Source organism: Diabrotica virgifera, chromosome 3 (assembly GCF_917563875.1).
Source record: "Diabrotica virgifera virgifera chromosome 3, PGI_DIABVI_V3a".
In the NCBI taxonomy this organism is placed as follows: domain Eukaryota; kingdom Metazoa; phylum Arthropoda; class Insecta; order Coleoptera; family Chrysomelidae; genus Diabrotica; species Diabrotica virgifera.
Window position 1 is genome coordinate 268,899,848 of NC_065445.1, and position 23,285 is coordinate 268,923,132.

At 31.2% G+C, this 23,285-nt stretch overlaps 1 protein-coding gene across 1 annotated transcript; it reads right to left on the bottom strand.

The window, feature by feature from the left end:
* Positions 1-3,286: 3,286 nt before the first annotated feature.
* On the bottom strand, positions 3,287-20,244 carry LOC126882421 (uncharacterized). Its single transcript, XM_050647372.1, has 5 exons — positions 20,147-20,244; positions 19,720-20,066; positions 14,781-15,151; positions 7,878-7,969; positions 3,287-3,675 (listed from the first exon to the last, which is right to left on the bottom strand). The coding sequence occupies exons 1-5, from the start codon at positions 20,212-20,214 to the stop codon at positions 3,294-3,296; spliced, it is 1,260 nt and encodes a 419-aa protein (XP_050503329.1). The 5' UTR covers positions 20,215-20,244; the 3' UTR covers positions 3,287-3,293.
* Between the last annotated feature and the right edge of the window lie 3,041 nt (positions 20,245-23,285).

Genomic DNA, 23,285 nt, shown 5'->3' on the forward strand with positions numbered 1-23,285 from the left:
GGAATATAAATTCGAGGTCACGACACGTTTTCATTTACTCCTTAACAAATTTATCCGTTTATTGGAATATATTCTAATTAAACAATACCTCTAAATAGAATATTTTTTAGGTCATCCAATAAATTTTTTGTACAATTTACTAAAAATTTAAATTATGTTCGGTATTATGGTCTGTCGACAAGGGCCTGTATAACACCTGTAGTGCTGGTTTATATTATTAGGGTTTCTTAATAAGTAGGTAATAAATATTTATTACTTTGGTACGAGTACCAATTCGATCTTTAGCCGACAAAGTCATGGGTCATAAAGTAATTTTTATTTGTCTACAAAGTTCTATTATACATACATATTACCACTGTATAACTAGACCTGTGTAGATAAACAATGATATTACCAAACACTTTTTACTGTTACACCACTGTTATAAATTGTTAGAAGCAGTTTATTTAGAATTCACCCAAAGAGTACCTACTTGTTTGCAAGAAGTGAATCATGGCTTTGTTAAATTCGAAAAGAAAAGATCTTACTTTAACCCGATGTGAGGTTGAATAATGTAACAATTCATTTCTTGCCGCCAATACAACTTATTCGATTCAACCAATGGATTAAGGATGACCACAAGGATTAACAACAATAAAGCTATAATTACCGATGATTTCTCAAAAAAAAATAAGTAATTTTATTATTTGCATTTTAATACGAAAATATTTACATATCTACATATTGCAAATATTTCAATTACTTTTCATATTAATTACTGTATTCATTCACATACATAATATATAATGTAATTTGGTATTTAATACATAGATAAGTAGTAGTTACACTACTGTATAATTGACATCAGAAGACCTAAATCCATATTATAGGTACATATATAAATTGGCATAGTGTGTAAAACTACATATTGGCATAGTATGTAAATACCATTATTACGTATATTCGGTACACCTATTTCGACTAGCCACCAATGATCGGTTATTAGAATATCCCGGTTAAAAGAATATTTTTGCCTGGCACGAAGGCTATTCCAATAAGCGGGTTCGACTGTATTAATAATTAAGGATCATTCTAGATTAACATGTATTTATTTTCAAAAAATTATTTATGATTGAATATTTTCACAGCAAACCTAATAAAATTTCATGTAATTTTTGTTGCAATTAATGTTGGGCTTAAAGAACTACGAATAACTTACAAATTAAAGCAATTAGGTATAGGGAATGCTTAAGAAATAAAAAAGTACTACAAAATATCATTTCATTACAATACTAAAATACAGGGTGTTCCATTTAAGAAAACTCTCATAGAAGAAAATACTCATTCCGAGTTTCGACCAACCCTGTATACTAAAAGTAAACATTTAGTTATATTAATAATTTTTGATAAAAATAGACTATACTAAAAATCACTTGAACATCAATGGAGTTTTTGATATCAAATCAGTACAATTCTACAGAGTGTGAAACTTGCTACAAAATTTATAAAAAACCGTAATTATCTTTTAAACTACCCTGTATATTTTCACATTTTTGGATTCTCCTCAATATCTTCTTTCTTAAAATATGAGGTTTTGTAAAATTATACAGATTATTTTAAAAGATATTTACGTTTTTTTTATTAATTTCGTAGCAATATTCACACCCTGTAGAATTGTAATAGTTTGACATTAAAAACTCTGCGTACGTTCATATGATTTTTAATATAGTCTACTATTGTTAAGAATCATTAGTACTTATAGCTAATTTTGAAATTTTAGTATACAGGGTTGGTCAAAACTCGGAATGAATGTTTTCTGAGTTTTCTGTATTTTAGTATTGTAATGAAATGATATTTTATGGTACTTTTTTATTTTATAAGTATTCCCTATACCTAATTGCTTCAATTTGCGAGTTATTGGTGACTCAAGCTAAACATTAATTGCAACAAAAAACTCACATTTTCAGAAATAAATACATATTAAATCAGACTGATCCTTAAAATTACCAATAATGGTTTAGCAATCAAAATACCTACGTAGTTAAGATTGTTGGTGCGATTAACAATTAAGCACAAATTAAAGCAGTTAAGTATAGGGAATGCTTAAGAAATAAAAAAGTACCATAAAATATCATTTCATTACAATACTAAAATACAGGGTGTTCCATTTAAGAAAACTCAGAAAATACTCATTCCGAGTTTCGACCACCCCTGTATACTGAAATTAAAAATTTAGCTATACTAATGATTCTTAACAATAGTAGAGTATATTAAAAATCATTTGAACAGATGTCAAACTACTACAATTCTACAGGGTGTGAATGTTGCTACGAAATTAACAAAAAAACGTAATTATCTTTTAAAATACCCTGTATAACATTACCAAACCTCATATTTTAAGAAAGAAGACATCGAAGAGAATTCAAATATCTAAAAATATACAGGGTGTCCCATTTAAAAAAACCAAGTTATAAGCAACTTCCGGTATAACCTGTATGTAGCAAATAGATGAAAATATTTTCATTAAATAGACGACTCTTCAAAACCCCTTAATTAAAATTTTCATTATTCTGTTGCCTTTAGTTCTCGAGATATCTCTAATAGGCCCTTTATTTAGGCCTCACCCTGTATACTAGGTAATACCTGTGAGTTACAATAATTGTTAGTAAATTATGCAAAAATAAAATGTTTTATCGCTATTCTTATTCTGTTAGGTTAGATTTTATGTATTTATAGCGATACGCTTTAATTACTATTTTTGCTAATTTTAATTTTAATATTTTTTCTCAAAAACGAAACAGCGTTAGTCATTCAAATACAAAATGTTAAGAGACATGGGTTTGCCCTGTCACATCTGTTTTTCGTCTGCGCGGTGCAACAGGCTGCACCCTCATTAATTGAGTACTTTATCAGACAGTTATTATGTCAACAGCTCGCTATGCATTCGAAATTGTTTTTCTTAAAACTGTAAAAGTAGATGCCAGACTTAGTGATTTATTTGCTCATCTGGTCAGGTCAAGGGGAAAGGAACACAAACATTATCATCGTTTGTGGTTGTTTTCTTTAGTCACTACGCAGCATGCGAACCATTCACACACACACCGACTCGACCCTCTCCGAGAGACCTAAACGAACACATTTTCGTTACAACAATAAAATTACCGTTTGTTTTATTATATTCATTTTTTAATTAAATTCCGGCAACTCACCCATCGGAATATATTCTTCCTGGATATTTTTCTAGGAAACACCTAACAATTTAGGTAATAAGCTAGTTAAAACACAGCAACAAAATAATAAAATCCCATCTAAAGCTAGTTTTTATTTGCAACGTTTTGAGCATGCAGTAAAAGTTTAACTTTTTCTATTTCTATTTCTTTCGCGTGAAGCTCTTTTAAATATGATATTTCTAAATTCTTGCGTTTAAGCTGATAATCTTTCTCCCTCGTCTCGTTTTCTGCAACCAGAAGTTTAGCTTTAAGTGCATTTATAGCATCTGTTGATGAATTATTTTCATTTATTAAAGATTTAGATGTAGCTGCTTCACAGTTGTTTCTTCCTCGTGTTATATCCAACATTCTTTTGAGCCATGCACCTTCGTCTTCGTGGACTTCTTTGGTGATTTTATTTGCTGGTCCTTCGGCTTCCTCGGAATGAGGCCTCTTTTTTGGTTGAGCCTCCACGTCGTTTAACTGACTGTAACATACAGAAAATATAGACTTTTTAAAATAAAAATATTAAGAAAATAGTTTTATGGTACAAAAATTAAGCTAGAGAAATTAAAAAGGGAGGAAAAGGTAAATAATGCAGTAAAATTGCATGAAAAAAGGTATAAGATGAAATGAAGATAGATTAATATAAAAAAGGATGTAGTCCAAGTAATGAAGCTTATAATAGGACAAAACCTCGCAATTTTTACAGAATGGATCGATTTGCTTGAAAATTTGAGAATAAGTAGTGGATAGTCAAAGGATCAAAATCTGTATGATGCCGAAAGGCGCTTATAACATGGGGTGGTTCCCACCCCATCTCGGGGTGGACATTTTTTTATTAGATTTTGATCACAAAAGTTGGTAAAAACATTCATTCTAAGCAAAAAACATTCAATACATTTTTTTGATAAAATTAATAGTTTTCGATTTATGCGCTATCGAAAATGTTAGTTTTATATCGAAAAAATCAATGCTTTTAATCAGTTTTCTGTTAATAACTTCAAAAGTTTTTGTTTTATCAAAACAACGTTGTTTAACAAAAATGTACCTTTTAAAAAAATAAACAAAACCGGTTTTTCTGATTTTCTTTAAGACCAATAGTAATCGAGCTATACTTTATTATATGTTAGCTCTTCTTCGTCAAATGCTAAATATTGTAATTTCCAAGTAAAAAGACGGGAAAACTATGCATTTTTCGAGGATAACTTGTTTATACTAATTTAAAGTATTTAAAAATATCTATCTTAAGAAATAAAATAAAAGTCTCTAGCTCAAAAATTAAGTGACTTATAATGAAAATAATGTCAATCCCTAATTTTTTCAGCGAAAAACAACCCCCTAATCACCACAATAATTGAAATTAGTCATTGATCTTAGTTGGTCTTCTTTATTTATGTATTATTAATAGGTTTTAGAAGCTTGACCGACTTAGAATGCTTAGTTTTAAAAAAAGATGGAGTTAAAAGCCAATAACGAGTTTTTGTAGTTTGGTAAAAGAAAAAATCTTTAAATATGAAATTGTAGCTTATTTAATTCCCAAGAAGCTGGTTTGCAAAAATTTTTTCTATGACAAAAATTTAGTGAGCTATTGACAATTAAAACTTGTAATAACATGCAAAAACCACCTTTACCAACCCTTTCAAAGTGATCTCTTTTTGCGACTGAGGATTTAAAAGGGATTTAATATTAATAGCCTTATAGATTTTGTAAAAACATACAAAATTCTTTTTTACCAAACTTTCTAAGATAAAAAATAAAAAACTACGGTTAAAAAATCAATATATTTTTTTGAAAAAAAAAATGAGAAATTCAATTGGAAACATAATCATGTAAGTTAGCAGTGTTTTTAGTCATTAGCCTTATTCATTCTTCTTTATTTATGTATTATTAATATATTCAAGAAGTTTGACTGGCTTAGAATGATTAGTTTTTAAAAAACTGGAGTTAAAAGCGAATAACGAATTTTTGTAGTTTGGTAAAAAATGCCATTTTCTTCAGAATAGAAAGATTAGCATCAGAGATACGAAAAAATGTTTAAATATGAAATTGTAGGTTATTTATTTCTCAAGAACTTGGTTTAAAACATTTTTTTCTACGGCAAAAATTAAGTGAACCGTAAATGGGTATATTATCGAAAAACATTGATTTTTTCGATATAAAATTAACACATTCGATTGCGAATAAATCGAAAACTGTTCAATTTTATCAAAAAATTTATAAAACATGTTTTGCTTAGAATGACTGTTATATCAACTTTTGCGGTCAAAATATAATAAAACATTTCCACCCTCTAAATGGGGTGCCAACCACCCCCATGGTAAAAGCGACTTTCGGCATCATATAGATTTTGATCCTTGGACTATCCACTACTTATTCTCAAATTTTCAAGCAAATCGATCCATTCTGTAAAAATTGCGAGGTGAATAGCTTCAGTTCCTGTACTAATGAGACAATAAAGCTAGGAAACAAAACATGCCTTGGTAGCAAATACGACTATTACATAAATGTCTAATCTTATAAATTCCTAATGCGACAAGTTACACAGCCTGTCCGGTACGGTTTCGATAGGTAAACATTGAATGACGTTCATTCAAAATCACTAGTTTATTTAATAATATAATGTAAGTAAACCAAGTAACCAAACATGATGGATATGCACCACTAAAGAAAGAACGCTGATAAATTATTATTATTATACATATTTAATTATAATTTTACTTAAACAACTTAAGAGGAAACAGTAGCTATCAACAGGTAGCGAAAACGCATTCCAAGATTGCGGCTGTAATTTTGAATATTTTTTCGAGATATCTGGCACACGTATTCGTAATATAATAAAGAATGGCGGTACAGAGCCCCATTTGAAAAATATATTAATATGTGGAAATTACTCTGTAATTAAATACAATATTAAAAAAAACGAGCCTGTACCGCCATTAAGAAGAACAAAAATTACACTTTCTTCAAATAAACTTTTTTATCCGATGCCTAGATTTTGTGTCATTTTCGAACTACTAAATTTTTTTATTTCATTAGTAGTTCCAAAATGACACAAAATCTAGGCATCGGATAAAAAAGTTTATTTGAAGAAAGTGTATTTTTTTGTTCTTCTTAATGGCGGTACAGGCTCGTTTTTTTAATATTGTATTTAATTACAGAGTAATTTCCACATATTAATATATTTTTCAAATTGGGCTCAGTACCGCCATTCTTTATGATATTACGAATACGTGTGCCAAATATCTCGAAAAAATATTCAAAATTACAGCCGCAATCTTGGAACGTGTTTTGGCTACCTGTTGATCGCTACTGTATCACCTTAAGAGGGCCCATCAGCGCGTCATCAACACGGAAAACGCGTTCCATGATTGCAGCTTTAGTTTTGAATATTTTGTTGAATTATTTGGCACACATACAGGGTGTTTGGTAAAGAATGGGTCATAGCTTAACCTCAGATTCCTGAGGTTAAAATAGGTCGATTTAAGCTAACTTACCTTAGTACAAAAGTTGATAATAACCTAAATACAGGGTGTCAAAACTATTATTTTATTTATTTTTGAATATTTTCTGACAGGCATGGAACAGATACACGAAATTTGGTAAGTGGTACTGGTACTGTACACCCTACTAAATTATGTTAAACAAACGTTTCTGGCTACTACCAGAGGCGTACGACGGGGGAACGTGAATGGTTGGCCCTTTCCAAATTCTACGCCACTGGCGGAATTTCTATTTTAGTGCAATTTTTTGATTCTTCAATACTTTCTATGTAAATAACATACTCTTCATTCGTAACGATAAAGCCATTGGTTTTCGAGATATTTGAAGCTAAAAACGAAGGAGCATAATACATTAATCAAAATAAGCGTGCTTTTTCATTTTTAACTTCAAATATCTCGAAAACTAATGACTTTATCGTTACGAATGAAGAGTATATTATTTGCATAGAAAGTATTGTAGAACCTAAAAATTATGCTAAAATAGCAGTTTCGTCAGTGGCGTAGAATTTGGGAAGGGTCAACCATTCACTTTCCCCTGTCGTACGCCTCTGGTATTAACCAGAAACGATTATTTAACATAATTTAGTAGGGTGTACAGTACCTACACTTTCTGCCAAGTATCATAAGGACATGTCAAATAGTTTTATAGTACCGGGCACACATATTTCTTATAGTTTTAAATAAGGAAAAATTATTTAAAAAAATAATACTTTAAAATAATTTGACATATCCGTATCATATTTGGCAGAAAGTGTAAATGTTCAAATAGTTTTTTTGTTATAACTATAACCTAGGGTTATTTGTTACTAATGAGGCTAGTACTTACTAAAATGGTAAGTTTTATTGGGGGTTGGGTTGAGGGGCGTCGCAAAAAAATAGCAAAGTCTCAAGGGCGTCACAGTACGATTAAGTTTGAGAAGCCCTCTATAACAAGAAATCAAACTTAACTGACTAATTCGGCAACATTTAGCGCGCCTATGAGTAAATTATTATCACAATATTGTGCCTTCGTCTTTGATAGTGTCACATACTATCGATCCACTGTTGCCGAAGGTTCACAGAACTTTCGAAAAATGGTGCGGCTGCTATCTCTCGAATTAATATTGATGATGCACTGATGTACCTTCTTAACGATTATGGGTTAAGTTTATCAATCAAATTGATTTAACGTAATAATATAACTTACTTTAAGGATGCTATATCCTCCAATATAGTAGGACGTTCTTGATCTTCGACGGGGACTAAATATTCCTGTATTTCCTTTGAGTATGTTTTAGCCTACAATTTCATAATTAGTAAAATGTATCAGAACCATGGAGTCGACATTCATAGGCTATCATGAAATACAATCGAAGGCACAAACCTTACGTCTCAATACTACGAATAGCTCAAAGAAGTATGGAGCGTTCAATAACAGGAGTAACAATAAAAGAAGATCAGGCATCAAGACTTACTAAACAGAAACACAGTTAGATGTTGTGGAGAGAAAGAAATAGCAAAATAGAAAAACACAGTTTATGCTTCCTTTTGATTCAGAGCGATGCACAATCCTTATGAGCTGTTTAGGGAGCGTTCAAATATAACGTAACGCGATTTTTGAAGATTTTCACCCCCCTCCCCCCTGCGTAACGCACTTTAATGGGCGTTTAACTATTGCGTAACGCAATTTTTGAAGATTTTTAACCCCCCCCCCCCACCTTGCGTTACGTAATACTTGAACGGCCCCTTATGTCTTACCTCTGAAATGTCGTGCACACCTCTGAAGCAAAACGAAGCCAAACCATCTTAGTACATTCTTTCACGGTTTTTGCTCTAAATTTTAAAGAACCGCTTGGATTGACATGAAATTTGGCATACATATAGCTTACATGTCAAAGAAAAAAAGTGATATTGTGCCAATGTGTGCTTTTGCCCTGGGGGTGACTTTCACCCCCTATTGGGGGTGAAAAAATGTGTGTCCAAAATAAGTCCGGAAATGGGTAAACTGACTAATTTTAAGTAACTTTTGTTCCATAGAGCTTTTTCGCCAAATCAACACTTTTCGAGTTATTTGCGAGTGAATATGTTCATTTTTCAACAAAATAACCACATTTTTAGACGGGTTTTCGCAAATAACTCAAAAAGTAAGTATTTTGTCGAAAAAAATGTTCTTAGCATAAATATAGCCTATATTAAAGTAAAAAAAAATGGTGTACGCGTTATGTCTCTGGATCTCGTAGAACCAGAGTAATAGCCAATGAACAATAGATTCATATTCACCAAATTTCAAATAGAATATTTCGACGTGAAATATCCAAAAAATTAAGCACTTTTTGGGAAAACCCATTTTAACTTTTTTAAAGTGTTTAAAAAAAGCTTTATTTATGTTTTTACAAAAAGTTTCTAGCATTAAATTTAAGCAAGGTACGCTCAAAATGATGTTGGTCCCTTTTGTTTTGGCAAAAAAAAATCGGGAAGACCACCCCCTAATTAGCAACTTAAATGAAATTAATCGTTACCGCTCCACAAATTATTTTACTTATGTTGTGTTTATATGATCTGTAAGTTTCATCGATTCAAAGTGCTTAATTTTAAAAGAATTGGTTTCAAAGTAAAATTTTTAAAAATTTTAATTTTGAAAAAAATGCTATTTTTCAAAATAACTTAAAAATTGTTAGAAATAGCAAAAATCTCGAAAAACAAAAAAAGTCAGCATTGCTTTTCTGAATATCACGTACTCTTTTGTTTTCTGTTGGACAAAAATTTATTATGATTTGGTGTTTCTAAATTTGCATACATTCGTGATCATGTGACTCGTTCAACCCCTTTTAACTACAGCCCTTTCAATAATAAGGACTTTGAACCGATGAAACTTACAGATCATATAAACAATACCTACACGAGTCAAGAAACTTGTGAAGTCGTAACGATTAAGTTCATTTAAGATACTAATTAGGGGGTGACTTTCCCGATTTTTGTACCAAAACAAAAAGGGACTAACATTATTTTGAGCGTAACTTGTTTACTTTTGATGCTAGAAATTTTTTTTATACAACAAAAATGAAGCTTTTTTTAAACACTTTAAATAAGTTGTAATGAGTTTTCCCCGCAATGTGCTTCATTTTTGGTTATTTCACGTTAAAGTATTCCATTTGGAATTTTTGACGAATATGAACCTATTTTTCATTAGCTATAACTCTGCTTCTACTAGGTATAGAGAAGTTCTATATACACCATTTTTTTAAATTTTTTACAGGCTATATTTTTGCTAAGAATGTTTTTTCGACAAAATACTCACTATTTGAGTTATTTGCGAAAAACCGTCTAAAAGCGTGATTATTTTATTGAAAAAATGAACATATTCACTGCCAAATAACTCGAAAAGTATCGACTTAGTGAAAAAACTCTATAGAACAAAAGTTACTTAGAATTAGCCAGTTTATCCATTTTCTGACTTACTTTTGACGAATATTTTTTCACCCCCTAGAGGGGGTGAAAACCACCCCCAGGGCAAAAGCACATATCGGCACAATATCACTTTTTTTCTTTAACTTATTAGCTATGTGTATGCCAAATTTCATGTCAATCCAAGCGGTTCTTTAAAATTTAGAGGTTTTGCAATATTTTACCGTTAAAGAAGGGACTATCTATTTATGTGGAATTTCAAAGATCGTTTAAAATCAACTTTAAGACGCAATCAGCGACATCTCTTAAATAAAAACGAAACGTCTCAGATACAGAATCCACCATTCTAATAAAAATTATAACGCTAAATAATTATTTAAATCTGAAAATTTTTCTTGTTGGAAATTTTTTCTGGTACATCATTAATCTATAACTTTTACAATTTATAAGACAACAGACGACGAATATAGAAAACGAAAAGGACTCTACCATATGCAGTCACATTTCGTTTTCATTCATCTAGGAAAAGGTCAGAAAGTAAATTCCTCGTACTCAAATCTGAGTAAAGATAGAAAAGAAAAAATTTGAGTACCTAATAGGAACTTTCTTTCTCACATGTTCCTAGACGAATGAAAACGGAATGTGACTGCAATGGTAGAGTCCTTTTCGTTTTCTATATTCGTCATCTGTTGTTTTATAAATTGTAAAGCCAAAAGAGTTATTTATTGGCCTATATCTGCTACACTTATGAAAAAATGGGTACTGAAAAAAAGGTGTGTGAACAACCATCTTTATACCGTGTGTCTGCGTAACTTGGAACCATATGGGAAAGTTTTTTAATATCAATTTTACAAAAAAAAGTTATTCTTTAATATAAAATGCTCTGCATAGTCTAAAACCTAAGAAGCAATCATCAGATATAACATTTTGTCAAGAGTAAAGTGCCTTTATATTTCACAATATCGAAAATTGTCATTAAGAAAAGTTGTTTGTAATTCAAAATTATGTTATAATCTGCATTTGCACTCTTCTAATTGAAAATTTTTTTTTTTGAAAATTTTCCTCAAATCACGGACTCCTAACATCATTTCTATTTATGATATTATTATTAATTTTACGAAAAACAGTTATTCCTTATAAAAAGTTTTGCATAGTTTCGTAACCAAAATAAAATTATTAGATATTAAATTTTGTCAATTTTATACGAGGTATGTTAAAAATATGAATTTCGCTGAAGAGTAAAGTACCTTTATTTTTCGTAACATTGAAATTTGTTATTTTAAAAAGTTGTTCAGAATTAAAAACTATGTTTCAATATGCAATAGCATCCTTCTATTTGAAATATTGTGAACTATAAAGGTATTTTACTTTTGCGCGAAATTCATATTTTTGACATACCTCATATAGAATTGAAAAACAATTGATATCTTATGATTGCATCTTAGTTTTTTGACTTTCAGACATTTTTATAAAGAATAACTTTTTTCGCAAAATTAATAATAACGGAGTTATCTTAAATAAAAATTATGTTGGGTATCCGTAATTTGAGGAGAATTTTCAAATTTTTTTTTTCAATTAGAAGAGTGTAAATGCATATTATAACATAATTTTTAATTACAAACAACTTTTCTTAATATCAATTTTCGATATTGTGCAATATAAAGGTACTTTACTCTTGAGTGAAATTCATATTTTTGGACATACCTCGTATATTATTGATAAAATTTGATACCTGATGATTGCATCTTAGGTTTTAGACTACGCAGAGCACTTTATGAAGAATAACTTTTTTCCGTAAAATTGATATTAAATAAAAAGAATGTGTGTGTGTACTTTGTACGCACATAAGAAGATATTCTTCTATTATATAGGTAACTAGCTGACCCGGCAGACTTCGTACTGCCTCAATAGATAAAAACAAACTTTTGTATACAATAAACTTAAAATAAACAAAAGGAATTCGTAATTAATAAACAAAAAATGCTCGATGTGGATGAGGTTTTATTATTATTTTTAATTAATTACACATGATGTTTGAAATAATAAAGTTTAGTTAGAGGTAACAAAATAAAGTTTGTAGTGCAACAGTTACAGTTATAATCTTAAATTTGTTTATCTTATAATGAATATAACAGCTTTATTATATCTACATTCAAAACAACCCTCTATTTATGATTGGGTTCGGGGAGATTCCAAATCTATAGGTTTTGATTAAATAAAATTAAATTCAATTAAAATTAAATAAAAAAGTAAATGAAGTAAATTAAAATTAAATGAAACTGAATAAACGTAAATAAAAATAACTAAAACTGAATAAAATTAAATACAAATAAATAAAATTATATTAACTTAAATACACTTAAATAAAGCTAAAAAAAATAAATAAAAATAATAAATAAATTAAAAAATAATAATAAAATTAAATAAAAGAAAATATAGTCTAATAAAAATAAATAAAAATTAATAAAATGAAATAAAATAAAATAAACGAAAATAAATAAAATACTTAAATTAAATAAAATTAAACAAAATGAATTAAAATTAAATAAAATTTTATAATTTGCTGCTTGTTCTTTTCGTGTGCTCAGAATTTTTCTCCTGCTTACGGTTCCGTTTAGAGATATTTTTTGAAAATTTCGCAAGATTAAAAAATTCATATTTTGCCCAATTTGAGTCCCAAAGTTAAACTGTTCCACTTCTCTTCTATGAAATTTGTTGCTCGTTCTTCTTCTGTCCTCAGAATATTGCTACGGCTTGAGATATTGTATTTCGGACACCGATTGGGCTAGAGAAAAAATTTTAGTACGGTTTTGCTCGGAATTCAGCAAGAAGTCTACCTACTTAATTTCGTATTTTTCACGTCATTATTGTGAGAGTTACGGCGTCATGGGCAACCCCCTAATGACGTACGGGTATGAAATATAGACAGCAACCTACTCCCAGTCCAGTCCAATATACCTGCAAAATTTCATAAAAATCGGTCAAGTCGTTTCGGAGGAGTATGGTAACAAACACTGCGACCGGAGAATTTTTATATAGATGTAAAATATTTAAATGGCTATTAAAAAATAACGGTCCGAGATAGAAAATTGAAAATTTAGGATTATATGTATCTTTTGCTTCTACATCTCATAAAAATAGTAAAAAACGGTTTTTCCAAAAATTAAAAAATATATCAGGGGGCAACCCCCCTTATGACGTACGCGTATGAAACTCCATATTATCCTATTCCCAGTCCACTCGAATATATGTGTAAAATTTCATAAAAATCTGTTCAGTCGTTCTCGAGTTATAAATGGTGTAACTAACATAATCTCGACTTTCTTTTATATATATAGATGTAAAATATTTAAATGGCTATTAAAAAATAACGGTCTGAGATAGAAAATTGAAAATTTAGGATTGTATGTATCTTTTGCTTCTACATCTCTTAAAACAAGTAAAAAACGGTTTTTCCAAAAATTAAAAAAATATATCGGGGGGGCAACCCCCCTTATGACGTACGCGTATGAAACTCCATATTATCCTATTCCCAGTCCGCTCGAATATACGTATAAAATTTCATAAAAATCTGTTCAGTCGTTCTCGAGTTATTAACTAACATAACCTCGACTTTCTTTTATATATATAGATGTAAAATATTTAAATGGCTATTAAAAAATAACGGTCTGAGATAGAAAATTGAAAATTTAGGATTATATGTATCTTTTGCTTCTACATCTCATAAAAATAGTAAAAAACGGTTTTTCCAAAAATTAAAAAAATATATCAGGGGGGCAACCCCCTTATGACGTACGCGTATGAAACTCCATATTATCCTATTCCCAGTCCGCTCGAACATACGTGTAAAATTTCATAAAAATCTGTTCAATCGTTCTCGAGATATAAATGGTGTAACTAACATAACCTCGACTTTCTTTTATATATTAGATTTAAACGAAGTAAATATACTTAACAGGTTATTTGTATTTTATTTAAAAATTAAACTAACTTTCTTATCTACCACTTTCAAAAAATTTTGTACTCACATAAGAAGATATTCTTCTATTATATAGGTAATTTAAACGAAGTAAATATACTTAACAGGTTATTTGTTATTTATTTAAAAATTAAACTAACTTTCTTATCTACCACTTTCAAAAAATTTTTATTAAAACAACCAAAAATAAAAAAAATTATGAATTGCCCAGGATTCAAACCCGCGCCCTTCCAATCTCGGAGCTAACGCCCTACCAACTACTCCAGCGAGGTCCTTGTAATTGACGTGTAAGTTTCGGATACAATTACACAACACGGCGACAAATAGTGTAAAAATGTTATGCCTACATAATATTTTATTATTTTACTACAGAGAAACACAAATCCAAAAGAATTATAATAAATAATACATTTACTAAAAACACTAATATATTCTTTTAATGACTTATTTGCATGGTTACAGATACATACATACCTATCTTGAAAGATCAGCAGTGAACTACATGCTGTCTGTGTGCGCAGGCGCGCAGATTTATGTACAATTTTACCCTCAATCGAATCGCCTCTAAAGAAGAATATCTTCAAAAAGTTTCCCATATGGTTCCAAGTTACGCAGACACCCTGTATATCATACTTTTTCAGAAACATCCCAGACTGTCCATATAAAAAGAACATATAAACAATATAAAAAATAATTAGTCTATGGAATAGAAAAAATTGTACTTACATCTGTCATCAATTGACTCATATCGAAACCGAGACTCTCATAAAACTTGGGAAATAAATTTGCAAGTATATAATCTTCTTTTGTGGGTCTCACAGCACATTTTTGAACATAATAACTTTCAAATTTCGACTTGGCTGCATATTTCATTTTTAAGAAGTATATCCCTAATTCTTCAGATCTCCTGTCATAGCATTTTTCTATAAATATTTTCGACACCTCGGTCCATTTATTAGTTACTGTTTTTTTAATAGTGTACACAGATTCATCATATTTATTTAATTGTAGTTTGCTGACTAATTGAAGCAGAAGTATTTTTTCATCATCACTGAAAGGTTTCCGATCTTTGATTTTTTTTTTCTTTTGATTTTTTCCTAAAACGATATGTGGATTTGTTCAGCTTATAAATGTATTCAATTAAGATAGTAAGTGAATTGTACAAGGATATTACATACATTGAAAAATTGTGAGCATAGAGACTTAAAGAAGAAAACAAAATTTAAACGTCCAAATAATTTAGTATCCAACATATTTTCTTCTGACGATCTTGGACACCCTAACCAACTGGTAGAGACACTCTTTACATTGTGCGAAGATAATGAGATAGTTAGTTGTTTAAAGTCAGGTCCATAGATATTTCGTCCGTCGGCAAATTCAAACAGATAACATTTGTATGTTATGAAATTCGAGTAAACCGATGTCCCTTTGATAAGGCACATGCCGGTATTTTTTTACAACCGGGTTACTCATCGTAAATCAATCAGTTAACACTTGAAAATGTATACTGGGGCATTAGTACAGTTAAAATTGTTAGGCGATTATATTTAGATGAAATATTAAGCAATAGAATTGAAACTTTTTTCTACTTTTAAGGACAAAAAAGCAAGTTTATTAGCGGAACGTGATTCAAAATTATTCTGCAGATTAAATTTGAAGCAATATTTGATTAAAACATCTCATTTTTGGTGGTAAAAATATATTAAATACATATATTAATTTGTCTGGACTAAAGGTGGTAAAATATGGTCTGGAGTTATATTTTTGTTTGAATTTGCTGACTGACGATAGATTGATGGTGTCAACTTTAACACAGTGTACAAAACAGGAAACATACCAAAACAATGGTTACTCTCCACCTTTTGTGCTATCGCATTAACGCTAAGATTGCAGTGAATATAGAACAATATCATTAATAAGTCACATTCTCAAATTATTCTTTCAAATAATACCTACATGGCCGTATAAATAAAAAGAAATGGAAAAAGGAATAGATGATAGCCTGTTTGGATTCAGAAACGGATTAGGAACCAGAGAGGCATTATTTGCTTTTAATGTGTTAGCTCAAAGATGCATGGTTATAAATCTAGATGTGCGTGAATGTTTGTTCTTTAATTTTGAGAAAGCATTTGACAAAGTAAGTCATGAAAAATTAGTCCAAATTCTAAAGACAGAAAACATGGACAAAAGGGACTTACGAATAATAACAAACCTTTACTGGAATCAAAGAGCACAAATTGTAATAGATAACGAATCCAGTCCAGAAATTGGAATCAGGAGAGGAGGAATCATGTATTATGTCTCCATTACTCTTTAATGTATATAGCGAAGTCATTTTTGAAGAATCATGACTATCTCAAAGTGAAGGAAGAATAATTAATGGAAGATCTATTAACAACATAAGATATAAACTAGTAGGACAAAGACAGAGTATTTTGGATATAGGTAACTATCGTCCCATTTGTATTCTTAGTGCTATTCCTAAAGTTTTTGAGAGCATTATTTCTGATTATTTAAGTTATGACTTCTCGCCAATTATAGGGGCCCAACAATTTGGATTTACATCCAAAAAATCAGCAGAATTGGGTCTCATAACATATGTTGATTTTTTGACAGATGCTCTTGAGAGGGGTTTACAAGTTGACTCTGTGTATACTGACTTTTCCAAAGCTTTCGACAAAGTTAATCATGAGCTCTTGATTCATAAACTTTATTTATACGGAGTTGATGGCCTTATATTGAAGTGGCTCAAGAGCTATCTTACGCAAAGATCGCAAATTGTCAGGGTTAATCATCACTATTCTCATACCATCTCTGTTACCTCAGATGTACCACAAGGATCACACTTGGGACCTCTGTTGTTTAATATATTTATCAATGATCTAATACCCTGTTTCCAAGTAAGTGAAACTTTGTTATTCGCTGATGATTTAAAATGTTTTAAAATAATCACATGTGAGGCTGATTCACTTAGTCTACAAGGTGATATTGATCGCCTATCTAACTGGTGTGTGCAAAATGGTATGTGTTTGAATGCATCCAAATGCCATATTCTTCGTTTCCACAGAACTCATCATCCAATCATCTTCGAATATAGTATAAATAATCTGACCTTACATTCTGCCTCTGAAACTAGGGATCTAGGTGTGATCCTTGACTCCGCCCTTAGCTATAAATCACACATTTCCAGTACAATACAGAAGTCTATGAAGATGCTTGGCTTTATAAAAAGAACCACTAGAGACTTTACAAACATCTCAGCTATTAGATCTCTTTATTTCTCCCTGGTTAGATCTCATTTCGATTACTGTTCCACAATTTGGTCCCCCTATTACTTTACTCATAAACTGAAAATTGAGGCTATCCAACACAATTTTCTGAGATATACTGCCACTAAGATGCATGTATACTATGACTATTCTGTATTAGAGCGCATACTGAACTTACCTCCTCTTGAGGTACGCAGAAAACAAAGAGACTTAATTATTTTATTTAAAATTATCAACGGGCTGTGTAACTGCCCCGAACTTCTCTCCAAAATATCTCTATTTGTCCCCAGTCGTTCGACTAGGCAGGTGCAAACCTTTTATGTCTCTTTTCATAGATTCAATTATTCTTACAACACATTTATTCCTAGAACTCTTCGATTAGCTAACTCATTAAATAACCTCGAAATTTTTAATATATCAGTTTCCCGCTTTAAAAACCTAATTTCTTCCCTAACTTTTTAACTTTTTAATATTTTCGGCCAGAGCTTTTGTATTGTGATTAGTGTTTCATGACCTGTATGTATTAGATAACTTAAAACCGTTATACCTTGGAACATTTCCGAATTGGTTTAGGTGATATCTTTTGTTTGTAATTGTACTGACCTCATGTTATCTTATTCTTTTTTGTAACTGTATTACTCATAGAATTATTTTTCCACAAACCACTTTGTTATGTTATATTACGATAATTTATGTTATATAATTGGTTAACATTAATGTTATATAATTGTATAATTATGTTATATAATTTAGAACACTGTAAAATTTATATCTGAATAGGGCTTGCCCGTGAATAAATAAATAAAAAATTTTGAATGTTCGTTTAAAGATGGAGTTACTACAAATAAATTGATATCTTTAGATGGTGAAATTATTGTCAAAAGTGAGAATTTTAAGTACCTAGGATCGGTATCAGTGGCGACACGTGAATTTTTCTAAAGTGTTACCAAAACCTGATGTAAAAAAATCTTATTTAAAAAAAATTATTTTGAACCTCCCAAATATAAGTTTTTGTTTTCAATCCTGTGGGATAAAATTAAACAAATCACTATTCCCAAATTATATGTATTATGTATATGTAACAGGTATAACAATAAATAATAAACAAACTAAACATATTATTCTACCATAAAATTAACATAAAAAAAATGAACAAGTAGGAAAAGAACAGATTTTGAAAACTATTGTTTATATTTTAATTCTTCCATTTTCAATAATATCATTTTTTTCTTTAAAATAATATATAAAAAAATATACAAGTAGAATGACTGTTCAAGTAGTTGATCAATTACGCAATACGTAGCAACACTCTTCCATGTTTAAATGCACACACACTGTAATCTGTAATAGGTACTAAACTGACGCAACGTTACCAATCTTCAAAATGGTTACAATACTGATATGCACAGCGTGCCCGCACGCCGTCTCTAGCCCTGTCGGCGTCGCTCCTTCAAAATTTTCAGAGCTAGTCCCGAGCAATACCGAGGTTTCTCCTGCGTACCGTTACCAGTGCCAGTATTGGTAACAGCATATGATAACATGCCATGGATTCACATATCTCGCCAATATTTTCGTGTGTCTAGTTCTAGTTGGCTATTTACTGAATTAGGTACTATTAACAAGTATTTCTGTTGGTAAAAAATATAAATGGAATTATTTCGTAGTAGTCATAAAATATTTAATTGCAAGATTTGTAACTGTTACCAATGGTAACAGTGGTTACATGGACGCTTCGCCACTGATCGGTATTACAGAGTAATGGGGAAATACCTAGATGGGGATGCATGCAATAGAATTAGGGTTGAATGGATAAAATGTGAGGAAGTGAGTGATGTGTTGTGTGACAGAAAAATTCCAATGAAGCTGAATGGAAAATTATATAAAAACAGACATAAGATTGGCTCTGAAGTATGGAACTGAATGCTGGGCAGTTAAAAGAATGAGGAACAACGAATGTATGCGATGGAAATGAAAATGCTTAAATAGATTAGTGAAGTAACAAAAAAGGATAGAATTCAGAATGAGTATATTAGGGGAAGTTGGCGGGTGTCACCAATTGATGCCAAAATGAGTATAATAATTGAACGCTATGCTGGAACAACGTTGTAACCACCAATAGTTTCATATCTGGTTTTACCATGGAACAAAGTTCTACGTGCACAAAATAATGTACTACCGACTGCTGGGAATATTACTAGACTTTACTTTATGCTTCCTATAGTCTATCATATTACGCTCATAAACATTCTTTTTTCAAAATGATCAATAATTAATCATTTTATTTTATAATTATAACCTGTTTTTCTCGAGTTGTCAACAAAATCTGACTTGGCGTTTACTACATTCTTCCAGCATGGCATTCAATTGATGAAAAAAAAAAGTAAGCAGTGAAATACCCTTAACTATGTTTTCTTCACTGATGTTTTCTTGTGAACCTGTTTCACTTGTTTGTCTGCATGACTGAGGATTTACTCTACCTTTGCCTGGATGTGTGACACCTTTATGGAGACCTAACAAGTTTGAATATCTGGTACTATAATTACAAAGGTGACACTGGTACAATATTTCTGCTTCATGTTGTAGTTGTTTGGGAGTTTCTGTTGTTTTCTTGGAGGTTTCAATACAATCCTTGGTTTCATGGTCTATGGTTGTATCTTTTTGTTCATCCACCTGTTCGAATATGGAGGAACTAGATTTTAAGTCCACTATTATTATTGAAGGATCCATTATAACGTAGGGGCAACTAAAATATGGGTTACAAAAATGAGTAAATTCTTGTAAAAGGCAGCTGCCGGTTAAATATAAACAAAAAACAGTTTTAACCTATAAAATAATGTCACTGTCAAAAACGTCAAAAAGATCTTTCGACATCGATTTTGGGAACAAAACATCGATGTCTTAATATCGATAATCAACTGTCACCTTATCGACGAAATCGTATATTATAAGAGTCGATGATAATATAATCATTTGAACACATTAAATAATATACAAATTCACGAAAAATAATTTAAATAAAGATATCAGAAATTGTTGAAATAAAAAATTATTTTAATATAAGTAGGTACTACCTAAGGTAGACAACCAATACAACATAAATATGTTAAATTGGTTGCCTTCAAATCATTCTCTAGAAATCTATATTTAGTTGGTACAGTATAAATTCCGTTGCACGTCATTATCAACCTCAGAGATCTACGTTGACATTGTTGTCAAATTAAAAAAAAAGAATGTGTGTGTACTTTGTACGCACGTAAGAAGTTATACTTCTATTATATGATTATATGATTATAAACGAAATGAATATACTTTTTATTTATATTTTATTTAAATATTAAATTAATTTATACTTACTACTTCTCAAACATTTTTATTAAAACAGTGCCAAAAATTAAAATAATAAAAAAATAAAACACACACAAGTACATTAAAAATGCCACAAATGATTTCTGAACATTAATTGTCGGAAAATTTTTTAACTAAATACGTATTTTCTGAAAATAAAATTATATAATAAATATACTTACAATCATAAAATGTATAAAAAAAATAAAAAAAATAAAAGTTTCTATTGGGATTCGAACCAACTTACCAAGCGGCTGGTATTTGCGTTGTATTTTGAGTCACCCGCATTAAAACTTCGCCACAGAGACAGCTTGTCATTATGTGCGAAGATCGTCTAACTAAACAGATTAACCTTTTGACATTTTTAACTTATGTAAATCAAATTATTTTGATTTTGAATTGAAATGATTTAGAATTGAAAAAATACAACAAAACATAGAGTAAGAAAACAATATTAGGTGAATATTATTTAAATAAAAGTATTACATACTACTTATGTATTTTGGTAGGTTCAAGGTAGGTATCGGAGCCCGTATAACGACTAATAAATTTCGCAATCACTTGCGTCGTGCAAAGTGGCTATGTTCAAATATCATAACAAAATTTGATCAACTATTTATAAAACACTTACCAGTGAAAGATTCTTTAGCTCTGAATAAGCGAGATCTGCAGCACTCATACTAGTCACAGTTTGATGAGCTTTCACATTGGCATGCAACAATCATCTCTTCTATGTAAATAAGTCCAAAAATATAATATGAAAACTATTTAAAAAGGCAGTATAACCATTAACTAACTTTTTGTTTGTTTGTTTCTCTTCCAACAAATTTTAAAACGCAACAAGCATACATTATAACCAAACCACAGTCCCACAGCTGTGCCACAGCTGCCATATTGGGTAATTTTTGTCATGTCATTTGAACATCCAATCAGAACAAAGTTATAATGCGCATGCGCCCGGTCGCTAGGTTTTCCCATATAAAATTTCACCGTCATTACGCCCGTAAAGAAGTATAACTTCAAAAAATTCCTGAATTAATTTTAAATCAAATATAACACATAATTATTGCAGAAGTGGACTGTACAACAAAACAAATTAGTATTCAATGTAAATTTACTAATTTTATCTAGTGAGATATATTTCAAGTGTTTTGTTTCTAAATAGCTAACTAGATAATCTGCTTATCGAGATTGGTTCATTTTTATTGGAATACAAAAATTTGATTATAAGATTTTTTTATAATTTATTAAGTAGGTATTACGTACCTATGGCATTAGACACTTCTATTCTCTCTCATTCTCAGTATTTCAGAGGGGTTGCCTAATAAACAACCATATTTTATCATTACATAATAATAAAAATACTACGATATACAGGGTGTCCAGAACAGTGGCGGATCCAAGGGGGGGCGATGGGGGCGATCGGCCCCCCCCTCTCAAACCAAGTGATTTAATTTTTTTTTTCAAACAGATAATTAGACATTTTTTATAATAAATTTTATAATATTGACTAAGATTTATGTATTAAAGACATATATCTATATAAATATATTTATATTATAAATATAAATTTTATATATTATATGAATTATAAATAAATTTTATTAGTACAGGACTTAAAAGATCGAGATCGATATCGGCAAATTGTTATGGAAGCTACCCACGCCTAAATTTGGGCACGGTACTTAAAGAAGAAGAAGGACTTAAAACGTTCACCTCAGTCTCAAGCCGGAGTGGAGGATGGACAGCAATGTTCACCTCAAACATCGGCCCAAGCAAAGACTGGACAAGGATCACCTCAGAGAAATCGACCAAAACGTCTCAGACCCTGTGGTGCCGAGGTAAAAAAGGAGGGAGGCCAGGAAGATACCTACGGGAGCCACCCATCCCTCTCCAGCCCCTCCCAAAACAAAGATGAAAGTGCCCGCATCAGAGTCTGTCAACAGTTCCACCTCCAAAAGTGGACAGGAACCGACAGGCGCCGATGTGAAGCGCCTTCACCCAAGCACTTCCACGGAAGGCAAGCTGCAGAAGCACCAGAAAGAACGCAGAAGCGGAAACGCCACTGCCCCTTCCCAAAGCTTGGCGGAAGCCGCCGTGACACACCTTAGGGTCGCTCTTATAGATTAGGTAAACCCGTAAGGTAAGGTCACTCGGTCACTGCCGACCGGGACGACCTCATCAAACACAGCCTGATGGAGGAATTGGACAGAGCAATCTTGTCCAACTCCAACAGTCAAGCAAAAGCACTCACGTTTAAATCGTGGACCTATTCTGGTGAGATCATCAGAGTAGTCTGTGGTGACGACTGCGTGGCTGGAAAAGGTTATAGATAACTTCGAACCGTGGGAGGAAGCATCACTAGCTTTTGTACGTCAGGATAAGCTCCCGAAGCTTACCAAAGCTTCTCTATGCATCTCGGGTGATGTTACTACCACCTCCGATGTCCCAGAAAGAGTGCTGCGGAGGCTAACGGCATAAAGTCCAGACATGTCAGTTACGAGATAGTGCACCTTCCACCACGAGGTAAAGACTGATCCAAACGGACACCTGTTCGTCTTTGAAATCGGAGACGAGGACATGGCTGTCGTTAAGAAAAGACCAATGAGGTTGAGCT